The 14,885-nt window shown below is 40.2% G+C and overlaps 1 protein-coding gene across 6 annotated transcripts in view; it reads right to left on the reverse strand.

The window, feature by feature from the left end:
* The window catches only part of PCCB (propionyl-CoA carboxylase subunit beta), a 142,261-nt gene that overhangs the window by 98,658 nt on the left and 28,718 nt on the right, over positions 1-14,885 (reverse strand). For all 6 annotated transcript variants that reach the window (XM_081569685.1, XM_081569687.1, XM_081569684.1 and 3 more), the window contains exons 7-9: positions 4,539-4,647; positions 1,937-2,057; positions 264-345 (exon numbers count right to left, since the gene is read on the reverse strand). In XM_081569685.1, the coding sequence (XP_081425811.1) occupies positions 264-345; positions 1,937-2,057; positions 4,539-4,647 (312 nt within the window). The remainder of the gene's footprint in view (positions 1-263; positions 346-1,936; positions 2,058-4,538; positions 4,648-14,885) is intronic.

Consider the following 14,885-nt stretch of genomic DNA (forward strand, 5'->3'; position numbering starts at 1 on the left):
CCACAGAGTGCCAGCTCAGGACCTCTGGGCTCTGCTGGCCCAAATGCTGCCCCTCCCTCAGGTCCATCTGAGCCAGTAGGGTGGCCACAGCCACTGACTCTTCCCACAACATGCTCCTCAGCGCCCTGCTTCTGTGCCACCCCATGCCCCGCCTGTGGTGCCTGCTGTGAAGGCGTGTGGGTCCTGCACTTCCTCACTGAGCCAAAGCACAATGACACGCACACTGCCAAGCCAGCGGACAGACAGACAGATGTGGCACTCACAGCGTGTATGATGTCCACCATGTTGTAGGCTTTGGTAGATTCCAAAGGGACAATTGTGTCAAGCTCAGGAACCAGACGGTCACTTTGGGTAGAAAAAGAAGTAGATTTAATCAACATGGAAGAGCCGGTTGCCTTCTGTGGGTGGTGGGGGATAGGAGAGGGAAATGGGAGACAAGAGTGTGGGGGCTGGACTGATTCTGTCCCTGCCGGGCTTGCAAAGCAGTCCTCAAAGATACATTCCTATGTTACCACCACATTAAAATGAACCTGAGCTTGATATTAACCCAGAAGATCTTCCCATTTTCATTTGGAGGAAAAAACTGAGCTTATTCCCCTGAATGTGGTGATGCCTTCATTTATCCTCTGAACACTTCCTACATTCCAGGGACTGTACAGGGCACTAAAAGACATGTAGTGAACAAGACAATGCCCATCCAATTTTGTCTTGTGGGAACAAGACAATTCCCACACTGGGGTTTTGGGTATCACCCCACCCAGTAAAAAGGCCTCTCTTATTGTTCATTTGCTGTTTACTTAGACACATACAACTTCCCTGGGACTGAATAGAGAGCAGCTATGGCTGGGCCAAAGCAGGCTATTCAGACATGTGTAGGCCCTTGGTCCATAACACCTTCAAAGATGTCCTAAACTTTTCAAGAACCCACACACAGTGCAGAGGCTCAGAAAAGGAGGCTGTGCCCATTGCTCTGGGCCTTGTGACCACCCTGCCTTTCATGACCACACACAGTGGGCCACTGGTTGGGTCTCCTGAGGAATAAGGCAGGCAGACAGGGAGGGGTCCTGGTGACATGACTCTTCAGAGCAATTCTGGCCCACACACAGCCCAGAAGGTGGGAGCCCAGGTCCACCCACAGGGGAGGGTCTGAAAATGGCTTCTTCTCAAGGGACACAATTTCAAATCCTTCTGCAGAAGTCATGTAGGCCAAGTGAGTGCTTCAAAATCAGAGAGGAAACAAAGTGGAGAAGAAAGCTGCCAGAGGTCTGGAGCAGTGGTTCCCCAGCTGGGCTTCTGGTTTACTCTGTGGCATGCTCCCACATCAGACAGAGGCCCAAATAAGCAAGAAGGAAAGTGAAGAAGGTCTTCACAGGGTGGCCAGCAACACGGCCTTCCCCAGGGCTGCCCTAGCTCCTGGCCGCAAGCAAGTGTGCATAAGCACATTTCCTAAAGGGCACGCTGTCTGTATCAGTTCACACTGATTTACTTCATGTTAATACAAACAAACAAAATCTATCTCAATTCTGAACAAATTAAGACTGCCAGAAATAATATTTTGGGGCCCCATTTTTTTTATTCCCAACATACTTGTCAGGTATTACAGAGAGGAAAAAAAGAAAATAAAAATAAAATCTTTTGGGACTTCCCTGGCAGTCCAGTGGTTAAGTCGCCACTCTTCCACTGGAGGGAGCACGGGTTCGATCCCTGGTTGGGGAACTAACATTTCGCATGCCACACCGCATGGCCAAAAATAAATTTAAAAAGAAAAAAAAATTTTTTTAATAAATGACATCTTTCTCAGCTTCTGTACCCAGACATGCCACCACCATGCCTACACCTGACTCCACTCCACAGTCTACTCCCAGCTACCCACGAGGGCAGACCTTGGAGGTCCAGCCAGGGCAGGGGGACCAGAGGACTCAAAACTGCAACTCACCTGGGGTCATGGCACTCAAGGACAGGAGCTGGGTCCTGATTGCTGAGAGGCAGGTAGTTGAAGAACTCCCGGAGATTACACAAGGCATCAATGTCATTCTCAAAAGCCCTGTGGGCCACGCCTGAGAAGACAGGGAGGACGTGATGAGCCAGGGCACCTGTCAGTCCAGAGACGCAGCTTCATGCCCACCTGCCCCTTCTAGGGCAGGCTGGCTGACAGCCCTGTCGCTGCCCCCCTCCACTGAGGATGGCATCCCACCACACACCTTCAGGCTGATCCTCTGTCTATGCAGCCTGTTTCTTCTGCTCCGAATCTACACCTCTACAGGGGTCACTCCTTATATTATACAAGTTTTTGCCCTAATATCACCTAGTCACTGGGGTTTCCCCTGGCCCCTCTCCCAAATGCAGCCCACTATGTGAATTATATCTCAATAAAGCTATTACTAAAAAATAAATATATATGTGCGCATTGGGAGAAGGCAATGGCACCCCACTCCGGTACTCTTGCCTGGAAAATCCCATGGATGGAGGAGCCTGGTGGGCTGCTGTCCATGGGGTCGCTACGAGTCGGGCACGACTGAGCAACTTCACTTTCAGAGCATCTTTGGGGTCTTACTCTGAGACTACAGAGCTAAGTGCATCAGACACAGCCCAAGAGCCTAAGATTCAGGACACCAAATTCTGCTTTTAAAGCTAAAATTATGTTATAGAAGAAAATATAATGTCACAAACAATAATTCATTACATTAAGCTGTCAAATGAAAAAACAGGCCACAAATGAACATTTTACACCTATGTTTGAGTATGCAGTTGCATATTCACATCCATCTGCACAAAAAGACTGCAGGGTATAACCAAAAAGTGAATAGCATTTATATTTGGGTAATAAAATTCCTAGTGATTTTTATTCCTACAGTTTCTAAATTATCTACCACAAATATGTAATATTATTGCAGTCAGGAAAAAAATTGCATATTTCATCAAATCTAAGACTCCATCAAGACTCAACATTATTTAGGGTGGAATGGATTGTGAGATTGGAATTGACATATAGACACTACTATATCTAAAATAGATAACCAATGAGAACCTACTGCATAGCACAGGGAACTCTACTCATCGCTCTGTGGTGACTTACATGGGAAGGAAATCCAAAATGGAGGGGATATATCTATACATATAGCAGACTCACTTTGTTGTACAGCAGGAACGAACACATTATACAACTATACTCTAATTAAATAAATACATAAATTTTTGAAAATTCTATGGTTAATTTCCAATCATGGTATTAATTTAAGAACTTCTGTGGTGTGATCTATAAAATCAGATCTATAAATCTATAATAAAGTCAAGATTACAAACAAAGGGAAAAAAAAGTCGCAACATTATTTTATATTCCAGTAAGAAAAAAACTGCTGCCAATTGAGCCCTGAGATAGGAATGTGACAAGCTGTGGGTCAGCAGTGAGAAGTATGCTGGCCAGAGAGCTGAAAGGACCTGAAGGGTAAGAGAAAGGGGTGTGTCAAGGTGACCCCCACCCAAAATAGGGGAGGAACAACTTCTGTGGGTGGGGGGAATCAAGAGGTCTTTTATTTTTTAACCAAATTTCATCAAATGTTAAGACCTCACGGACATTAAGACATACCTCAGCTATATGTACGCCAAGAAAGAAATGCTGACAATCAAATGATGACCCAATGCCTTAAGCACAATATAGCGTAGTGCACAGATCATCCACCAGCCTCTCAATGCCCTGAAATCTCTCAAAGAGGCAATTTCTCCTGTCTTCAGTTACACTGCTTGCTGTGTGGTACGCAATCCTTTCACAACTTGAGGTCTTTCACCAAGGAATTATGTAATTCCAATCATTATTCCAACAACTATCTTCTCTAATATCAGATTCATGCTCTGCTCCCAATTACATGCCTCTGTGTATAAACAGTCTCTTTCAATGGTGAAAGCAAAGGATAATCTTCTAGCATATGTGACACTTAACCTTAAGGTGGTGAAAAGCTATGACCAACCTCTTGAGCACATGGGTCTTGACCACGTGCTCACTGGCCAATGGTGACTGGTAAGATGCCACTGACTCTTAAAACATACCCCAACTTTGGAGTAAAAAACTTCCACACAAAGGGGCTTCCCTGGTGTGGCCCAGTGGCTAAGACTCCCCACTCCCAATGCAGAAGGCCCAGATTCAATCCCTGATCAGGGAACTAGATCCCACACGCCACAACTAAAGATCTTGTTTACCTCAACTAAGACTCAGCGCAGCCAAAAAATTATTTTCTTCTTAAAAAGTCACATCAAAATGCAATTTTTTAAGTTCAACTATACTCACATGAATCATAATTCTTATAGCCATCATTCTAGTTAGTTCAACATTTTGAAAGACTACAAAAGCATTAGAAGTACCCTGTTAGTTAACGAGTTTGAGATATAAATCCACATTTATTACTATCTGTAGACAATACATCACACTACAGTCTATTCAAATAAACTCTGTCAATGAAGCGATATTTGTAACAGACTGTCAGCTCTAGCAGTGCCTCGTCTCAGTGTCTGACAACAGTGAGGTGAGCCTCAAGGCCCCTCACCTGACATGGTGGTGTGGGTCCTGGCACCTCCGAGTTCCTCCTGAGTAACGTCCTCATTGGTGACAGACTTCACAACGTCAGGGCCAGTGATGAATAAGTAGGAGGTGTCCTGAAACCAGAGAATTCCAGAAAGTTCAATCTCAGAGAAGGTGGTGACATGGTGGCAGAACCAGGTTAGGATACAGCTCATAGATGCCTAACCAAAGTAAAGACCCATGGTTTCCCTGCCTTGCCATCAAAAAATCTTCGTTGCCTGGTTCTCTCTCAGCAAAACGACCTGCAGTGTGGCTAACATTTCAGGGTCATTCATCTGTAGGGCCACACCCTAACAGGTGGCCCTGATGCAGACCCTGCTATGCACCAAGGACTTTTCTAAGCACTTCACCAGACTGTGTCATTAAAGCCTAAGTACTATTATCACCTTATTCATAGATGAAGAAAGGCACTGGTCTGCAGCTTGCCTAAAATGAACCAGTCACTTTAAGTGAAGCCATCTGGAGACAATGATAATAATCAATGTTTGGTGTTCTGAGAGACTGATAGGCTTTGATTTCTAGTTTTTAACTTAAAGATAATAAAGATACATTGTAAAATATTTAACCAGAATAGGAGATACAGTGGAATGTAAGTCTACATGCCAGCCCTTATTTCCAGGCCTCTAATTTCCATCCCCAAAGGCAACCACTGTCAGTTTCTCTGACACCCATGCATATGGGAGCATTTATATATTTTTCCCTTCTTATTTTCTCTCTAGCACAGTGCCACACACACACTGTTCTGGAACTTCCTGATGATCATTCCACATCAGTAGAGTAAAATATGTATCACATATTTACTGATGTCACCTACTGATGGTCTTTTAGATTGTTTCCAGAGTTTTGCTATAGCAAGCAATCTTGCAATAAATATCTTACTACAATTATCTGTCAACTCACTGTTCATGTTCTTTGCTCATTTTCTTACTGGATAGATGTTTTTATATAAAGGACATTAGTCCTTAGATTATTACCTGTGTGTATCAAGCTTTATTTTATGGCTCCATGGTTTGGAATCTTGCAAGAATGGCCTATCTAGAGAGGTCTATCTTCTCCACTCTACACATGGACTCAAACACATGTTCACATGACTTGCATCAGCCAGAAATTAGTAACAGCCCAATTCCATCAACAAGTGAATCTCAAAATAATTATCCTAAGTGAATGAAACCAGCCCCATGCCACAAAACAAACAAAAAGAAAAGTACATAGTGGACTTCCCTAGTGGTCCAGAGGTTAAGAGTGCACCTGCCAGTGCAGGGGACATAGGTTCAATCCCTGGTCCCGGAAGATTAGTCCCGCAACTAAGCCTGTGCACCACAACTACTGAAACCGACGTGCATAGAACCCATGCTCTGCAGCAAGAGCAGCCACCACAGTGAGAAGCATACGCCACAGCTAGAATAGGCTCTGCTTGTCACAACTAGAGAAAGCTCGTGCACAGCAACAAAGACTCAGTGGAGTCAAATATAAAATAAAACAAAATTTTAGAAAACTGTGAATGAAAAACAAAAGTACATATTTTTTGTATATATTTTGTATACACAAAATGTTTTTTTGTAAAATTTCATTTTGCATGATTCTGTTTATATCAACATAATATTCTAGAAAATGCAAATTAATCTAGTGTGATAAAAAGCAGATGAACCTGAGGACAGGGCTGGGAGGTAGGAAAGAATGAATTACAATGATACATGAAGAAACTTTGGGAAGTAATGGCTATGTTCATTATCTTAATTGTGGTCATAGCTTCACGGCTATATACATGCATCAAAAAACTCTTAATTACACAACTAAAATGTGTGCAGTTCACCATACATCGATTATATCTCAAATTTGTAAAATATGTGGAAATGCAAAGGGTCAAGAATATCCCATATCCCATATCCATATGACTTAAAGAAAATCAGGGGGAACAGCTTGCTGTACCAGATGTTAGCATTTGTTATAAAGCCATTCTCATTGATAGTATGGTACTGACTGCCAGAGATAAGCAAACGGATCAAGAAAGCACAATAAACACTCTTGATATATGGACACTTGATTAGTGACATAAACGACATTACAGAGCAGGAAACAATGTTTTTTCAATATAAGGCTCTATGTCAACTAGGTATCTATATTGGAAAAAAAATTTTTAAATTAATCAAACTAGCCTCTATGTGTAAAAGCCACTCCAATTTTACATGAAAATATAAAACACAAAATAAAAAAGCCTTTAGAAAACAGAAAGTATCTTCATGACTTCAGGGTTGGAAAACGTTCAAGAACTTAAACTCACTATCCATAAAGTATTCATTTGACACAGGCTCTCCTATCAAAAGGGCACAGAAGCCAGCTTACAGCGACTCCCATTGGCTAAGGGAAGGACAATTTGAGCATCAAAATAATGATAGTAATGGATTATAAACCACTCAGTAAAATATGAAATCCATGAACCTGTATTAAGTCAATGAAATGAACAAATGCCCAAGAAATGCAGGGCTCTTCCTTAAAGTAGAATTCCAATTAATATGAAGCAAGTGGTGGAGCTGGAAAATAACCATCTTGTAAAGATTGGTTTGGACAGGGATAATCGATAAATATTAATCAAGGAGCAAAAGTATAACATGGAACAGTTATATGGCCTCAAAGCATCTTTCCAGTGAGGATCAGCTACAAAGTAAAAACAGTAACTACACAGTGGAGAAACCAAACACCTCAACAATGATCAAATTAATATCATCAGTGAAGGGCAGATGGCCACCACTTGCCTCCAGATGCGATCATCTAAGCAGGATACAATACCACTAATGTTGTAGACAGACTGGGATATCTAATCTGAATCTGATCACGAGGAAATGCTAGATAAATCCAAACTGAGCAACAACCTATGAAATAATTCATTCTGTAGCCTTCAATGTCATGACAAAGAATCTGAGGAATTGTCACAGGGTAAAGGAAATTACTGCAATGTAACAACTAAATGCAATATGTGATCCTGAAATGGATCCTGTACTAAAGAAAATGCTATAAAGGACATTTTTGGGACAACTGCCTGAACTGGAATCTGCTTGGTAAACAAAGGTATTACATCAGATGGACTACATGTTAGTCATATGCAAAATAAGCTTAAGAAATTTTTAAAAATTAAAATCATACAAACTATCTTGTTTGATCACAATGGAATGGAACTGGAAACAGAAAGAAAACTGGAAACTTACAAATACATGGAAATTAAACATCAAACTCTTTGAACAACCAATGGACTAAGATGAAATCAAGGGAAATTAAAAAATATCAAGAAATGAAAACATACAAAAACTTATGAGATACAGCAAAAACAGTACTAAGAGGAGAAATTAAAGCTGTAAACACTTACACTAAGAAAGTTCTGAACCCAACTTTACACCTTCAGGAACTTATCAAGAAAAAAAAGAACTAAACCTAAAGAGCAGAAGGAAGGAAATAAATATTAGAACTGAGATAAGTGAAAAATAGAAAAAATAGAGGGAGAAAAAAAAATCAGTAAAACCAGAAGTTGGTTTTTCGAAAAGATCAACAAAATTGACAAATATTTAGCAAGATGGACAAATATTTAGCAATATTTAGCAAAAAGAGACTCACATTACTAAAATCAGAAATGAAAGTGGGGGGACTTTCCTGGTGGTCCTGCAGTTAAGAATCCACCTGCAATGCAGGGGACACAGGTTCGATCCCTGCCACAATTACAGAGCCCGCACTCTAGAGCCCAGAAGCCACAACTACTGAAGCATGCACACCCTAGATCCTGTGCTCTTCAATAAGAGAAGCCTCTGCAATGAGAAGCCTATCCATCACAACAAGAGTAGCCCCCACTCACCTCACTACAACTAGAGACAGCCCACATGCAGCAATGAACACCCAGCACTACCCCAGACAAAAAAATGTTTTTAAACAGAAATGAAAGTGGAGACATAACTACTAATTCTACAGAAATAAAAAGATTATAAGAGTCCTATGAAAAAAAAAAAAAGAGTCCTATGAACAATTCTATATCAACAAATTGGATAACCTAGATGATATGGGCAAATTCCTAGAAACATAAAACCTACTACCAAGATTGAATCATGAAAAAGTAGAAAATCTGAATAGACCTGTAACTAGTAAGGAGACTCAATCAGTAATCAAAAACCTCCCAAATAAAAGCTCAAGACCAAGTGGTTTCACCACTGAATTCTACCAAATATTAAGAAAGATTAAACACCAATCCCCTCAAACTCTTTCCAAAAAACTGAAGAGGAGGAAATATCTCCTAATTCATTCTATGAGACCCAGCATTACCTTAACACCAAAGCAGACAAAGACACTACAAGAAAAGTATAGATCAATATCCTATAAATATTTTGATGTAAAAATACTCAACAAAATACTATCAGACCTAATCTAACAATATTTTATAAGAAATTATACACCAAAATGAAGAAGAATTTTTTCCTGAAATATAAGGATGGTTGAACACACCAATATCAATGTAATACACCACACTAACAAAACACAAAGAAAAAATTACATGATCATCTCAATGTAAAAAAGCATGACAGAATTTAACACTCTTTCATGATAAAGATACTCAGAAAACTAGAAAGAAACTACTTCAACATGATTAAGGTCATATACGAAAAACCTACAGCTAACATACTCAATGGTGAGATTAGAAGCTTTCCTCTAAGAACAGGTACAAGGTAAGGATGCCCATTTTCTCCACTTCTATTCAACATAGACCTAGTCAAAGCAACCAAAAAAAAAGAAAGAAAGAAAAAGGTATCTAGATCAGAAAGAAAGAATAAAATTATCCGTTTGCAGACGACGTGGATTTTATATGCAGAAAACCCTAAAGATTCCACACAAAGTTAGAATGAACAAATTAAGTTGCAGGATACAAAATTAACACATCAAAATCAGTTGCATTCTGTACACTAACAATGAAAAATCTGAAAAGGAAGTTACAAAAACAAGTTCATTTACAATAGCTTCTAAAAGAATAAAGCACTTACGAATAAGGCAAAAAGGTAAAATAAAGAAAACTTGTACAATAAAAATTGCAAAACATTTCTGAATGAAATTAAATAAGACATACAGAAAAGACAGCTGTGTGTGGACTGAAAGACTCAATATTATTAAGATGTCAAAACTACCAGAAGGAATATACAGATTCAGTGTCATCCCTATCAAAATCCCAATGACATTTTTGAAGAAATAGAAAAATCCATCCTAAAGTTGATGTGGAGTCTAAAGCGACTCTGCATGCAGTCAAACAATATTTTTTTGTGTAAATTACAAATATCCTTTACGAATATTGACATAGAAATCCTGAACAAATACGCACAAACCAAAGGAGAACATTAAAAGGTTTATCCCACTATAATCAAGTGGGATTTATTCCTGGAATTTGAGAATGGGTCAACAGACAAAAATTAATCAATGTGATATGTCACCTTAATAGAATTAAGGATAAAAATCCCAAATCATGTCAATTGATACAATAAAATAATGACAGTCAAACAATTTTTAAAAAGAACTAAGTTGGAGATCTCACACTTTCTGACTTCAAAACCTACTACAAAGCTACAGAAATCAAAACAATGTGGTACTGGCATAAAAGCAGACATACAGACCAATGGAACAGAATAATGAGCCCAGAAATAAACCCTTCCATACTTAGTCAAGTGTTTTCAGCAATGATCCTTAGACTATTCAATGGAGAAAGAACAGTCTTTCCAAAAAATGGTGCTGGAATCCAGCATTATGTTGGAATCCTGGGCATATATTCAGAGAAAACTCTAATTCAGAAAAAATGCATGCAGTCCAGTATTTATAATAGCACTATTAACAACAGCCAAGGCATGAAAGCAACTGAAATGTCCATCAAGAGATGACTGGATAAAGAAGATGTACTACATATATACAATAAAATACTGCTGCTGCTGCTGCTAAGTCACTACAGTTGTGTCCGACTCTGCGCAACCCCATAGATGGTAGCCCACCAGGCTCCCCAGTCCCTGGGATTCTCCAGGCAAGAACACTGGAGTGGGTTGCCATTTCCTTCTCCAATGCATGAAAGGAAAAAGTGAAAGTGAAGTCGCTCAGTCGTGTTCTGCTCTTAGTGACCCCATGGACTGCAGCCTACCAGGCTCCTCCATCCATGGGATTTTCCAGGCAAGAGTACTGAGTGGGGTGCCATTGCCTTCTCCGAATAAAATACTACTCAGCCATAAAAAAGAATGAGAGACATCCCTGGTGATCCAGTGATTAAGACTCCATGCTTCCACTGCAAGAGGCACAGGTTCAATCCCTGATGGGGAACTAAGATCCCACATGCCACTTAGTATGGCCAAAAATTTTCTTTACTAAAAATAAATAATAAATAAAAGAATAAAATAATTGCCATTTGCAGCAACATGGATGGATGTAGACATTATCATACTAAGTGAACTAAAGAAAATGAAAGTTAGTCACTCAGTCATGCCCAGCTCTTTGCAACCCCATGAACTGTAGCCTGCCAGTCTCCTCTGTCATTAGAATTCTCCAGGCAAGATACTGGAGTGGGTTGCCATTCCCTTTTCCAGGGGATCTTCCCAACCCAGGAATCAAACCTGGGTCTCCTACACTGCAGACAGATTCTTTACCATCTGACTCACCAGGGACTAAGAGAAGGACAAATATCATATGATATTACTTATATGTGGAATCTAAAATATGATACAAATGAACTTACTGACAAAACAGAAACAGACCCCTAGATATAAAAAACAAGCCTATGATGGACTATTACTCAGCTATTTAAAAGAATGCATTTGAAGCAGTTCTAATGAGGTGGATGAAACTGGAGCCTATTATACAGAGTGAAGTAAGTCAGAAAGAAAAACACCAATAGAGTGTATTAACGCATATATATGGAATTTAAAAAGATGGTAACAATGACCATATATGCGAGACAGCAAAAGAGACACAGACGTAAAGAACACACTGTTGGACTCCGTGGGAGAAGGTGAGGGTGGGATGATTTGAGAGAATAGCACTGAAACATGTATATTATCATATGTGAAAGAGATTGCCAGTCCAGGTTCGATGCATGAGGCAAGGTGCTCAGGGCTGGTGCACTGGGATGACCCTGAGGGATGGGATGGGGAGGGAGGTGGGAGGTAGGGTCAGAATGGGGAACACATGTACACCCATGGCTGATTCATGTGAATGTATGGCAAAAACCACCACAATATTGTAAAGTAATTAGCCTAATAAATAAATAAATAAATAATTTTTTTTAAAAAAGCCTATGGTTACCAAAGGGGAAGGAGTAGGGAGAGGAAAAAATACTTACAGATACACACTACTATATATAAAATGGAACAGCAAGGACCTACTGTAGAGACCAGGAAACTAAATTCAACATCCTATAATAAACAATAATAAAAAAAAAATATTGCTGGAAAAACTGGATATCCACATGCCAAAACATGAAGTTGGACCTTGTGTTATATCATGTACAAAAATTAACTCAAAATAGATCAAAGGACCAAACATAAGAGCTAAAACTATACAACTCAGAAAAGAAAAAGGGGAAACTCCTGTTACACTGGATTTGGCAAGATTTCTCAGGTATGACAACAAAAGCAGAGATAACAAAAGTACATAGACTTCATCAAAATTAAAATCTTTTGTGCTAAAAACACTAACAGAATAAAAAAGCAGCCCACAGAATGGGAGGAAATATTTTCAAATATGTATGTGTTAAGCGGTAATATCAGGATATGTAAAGAACTTCTACAACTCAACAACAACAAAAACAATCCAATCAAGAAGGCTTGAATAGACATCTGCAAAAAAGACATATGAAAGTGAAAATATCAGTCGCTCAGTCATTCCCGACTCTTTGCACCCCATGAACTGCAGCCCACCAGGCCCCTCTGTCCATGAGATTTTCCAGGTAAGGATACTGGAGTGGTTTGCCATTTCCTTCTCCAGGGGATCTTTCCAACCCAGGGATCAAACCCAGGTCTCCCGCACTGCGGTCATATTCTTCCCCCAAATGAGCTACCAGGGAAGCACGTACCAATGGCAAATAATAGGAAAAGAGGCTCAACATCACTAATTATATTAGAAAATGTAAATGAAAACAACAATGAGATACCACTTCACACAAACTAAGATAGCTATCATCAAAACAGAAAACAAGTGCTGACAAGGATGTGGAGAAGAGGAAACTTTTGTGCATTTTTGGTGGGAATGTAAAATGGTACAGCCACTGTGCAAAAACACTGTAATGTTCCCTCAAAATATTAAACAGAATTACCATTTTGTTGAAAAGTTAGAAAAGGCAAAAAGATAGGACACTGAAAGATGAACTCCCCAGGTTGGTAGGTGCCCAGTATGCTACTAGAGATCAGTAGAGAAATAACTCCAGAAAGAATGAAGAGATGGAGTCAAGCAAAAACAACACCCAGTTGTGGTTGTGACTGGCGATAGAAGCAAAGTCCGATGCTGTAAAGAGCAATACTGCATAGGAACCTGGAATGCTAGGTCTCTGAACCAAGGCAAATTGGAATAGTCAAAGAGGAGATGGCAAGAGTCAACGTGGACATTTTAGGAATCAGCGAACTAAAATAGACTGAAATAGGTGAATTTAACTCACCTGATCAATACATCTACTACTGTGGGCAAGAATCTCTTAGAAAAAATGAAGTAGCCCTCATAGTCAACAAAAGAGTTCGAAATGCAGTCCTTGGATGCAATCTCAAAAACGACAAAATGATCTCTGTTCATTCAATATCACAGTAATCTAAGTCTATGGCCCAACCAGTAATTGCTGAAGAAGCTAAAGTTGAAAGGTTCTATGAAGACCTACAAGACCCTCTAGAACTAACACCCAAAAAAGATGACCTTTTCATCGTAGAGGACTGGAATGAAAAAGTAGAAAGTCAAGAAACACCTGGAGTAACAGGCAAATTTGGCCTTGGAGTACAGAATGAAGCAAGGCAAAGGCTAACAGAGTTTTGCCAAGAGAATACACTGGTCATAGCAAATACCCACTTCCAACAACACAAGAGAAGACTCTACACGTGGATATCACCAGATGGTCAATACCAAAACCAGATTGATTATATTCTTTGCAGCCAAAGATGGAGAAGCTCTATGTAGTCAGCAAAAACAAGACCAGGAGCTGACTGTGGCCCAGATTATGAACTCCTTATTGCCAAATTCAGACTTAAATTGAAGAAAGTAGGGAAAACCACTAGACTATTTGGTTCAGTCCAGTTCACTTCAGTTGCTCAGTCATGTCCGACTCTTTGCGATCCCATGAATTGCAGCACGCCAGGCCTCTCTGTCCATCACCAACTCCCGGAGTCTACCCAACCCCATGTCCATCAAGTCAGTGATGCCATCCAAGCATCTGACCCTCTGTTGTCCCCTTCTCCTCCTGCCCCCAATCCTTCCCAGCATCAGGGTCTTTTCCAATGAGTCAACTCTTCGCATGAGGTGGCCAAAGTATTGGAGTTTCAGCTTCAACATCAGTCCTTCCAATGAACACCCAGGATTGATCTCCTTTAGGATGGGTTGATTGGATCTCCTTGCAGTCCAAGGGACTCTCAAGAGTCTTCTCCAACACCACAGTTCAAAAGCATCAATTCTGCGATGCTCAGCTTTCTTTACCGTCCAACTGTCACATCCACACATGACCACTGGAAAAACCACAGCCTTGACTAGACGGACTTTTGTTGGCAAAGTAATGTCTCTGCTTTTAAATACGCTATCTAGGTTGGCCATAACCTTCCTTCCAAGGAGTAAGCGTCTTTTAATTTCATGGCTGCAATCACCATCAGTAGTGATTTTGGAGACCAAAAAAATAAAGTCTGACACTGTTTCCACTGTTTCCCCATCTATTTCCCATGAAGTGATGGGACCAGATGCCATGATCTTAGTTTTCTGAACGTTGAGCTTTAAGCCAACTTTTTCACTCTCCTCTTCCACTTTCATCAAGAGGCTCTTTAGTTCTTCTTCACTTTCTGCCATAAGGGTGGCATCTGCATATCTGAGGTTATTGATATTTCTCCCGGCAATCTTGATTCCATTCTTCCAGCCCAGCGTTTCTGATGCTGTACTCTGCATATAAGTTAAATAAGCAGGGTGACAATATACAGCCTTGACATACTCCTTTTCCTATTTGGAACCAGTCTGTTGTTCCATGTCCAGTTCTAACTGTTGCTTCTTGACCTGCATACAGGTTTCTCAAAAGACAGGTCAGATGGTCTGGTATTCCCATCTCTTTCAGAATTTTCCACAGTTTATTGTGATC

This window comes from Giraffa tippelskirchi, chromosome 2 (genome assembly GCF_054371585.1).
Source record: "Giraffa tippelskirchi isolate mGirTip1 chromosome 2, T2T-mGirTip1v1.2.pri, whole genome shotgun sequence".
Classification (NCBI taxonomy): domain Eukaryota; kingdom Metazoa; phylum Chordata; class Mammalia; order Artiodactyla; family Giraffidae; genus Giraffa; species Giraffa tippelskirchi.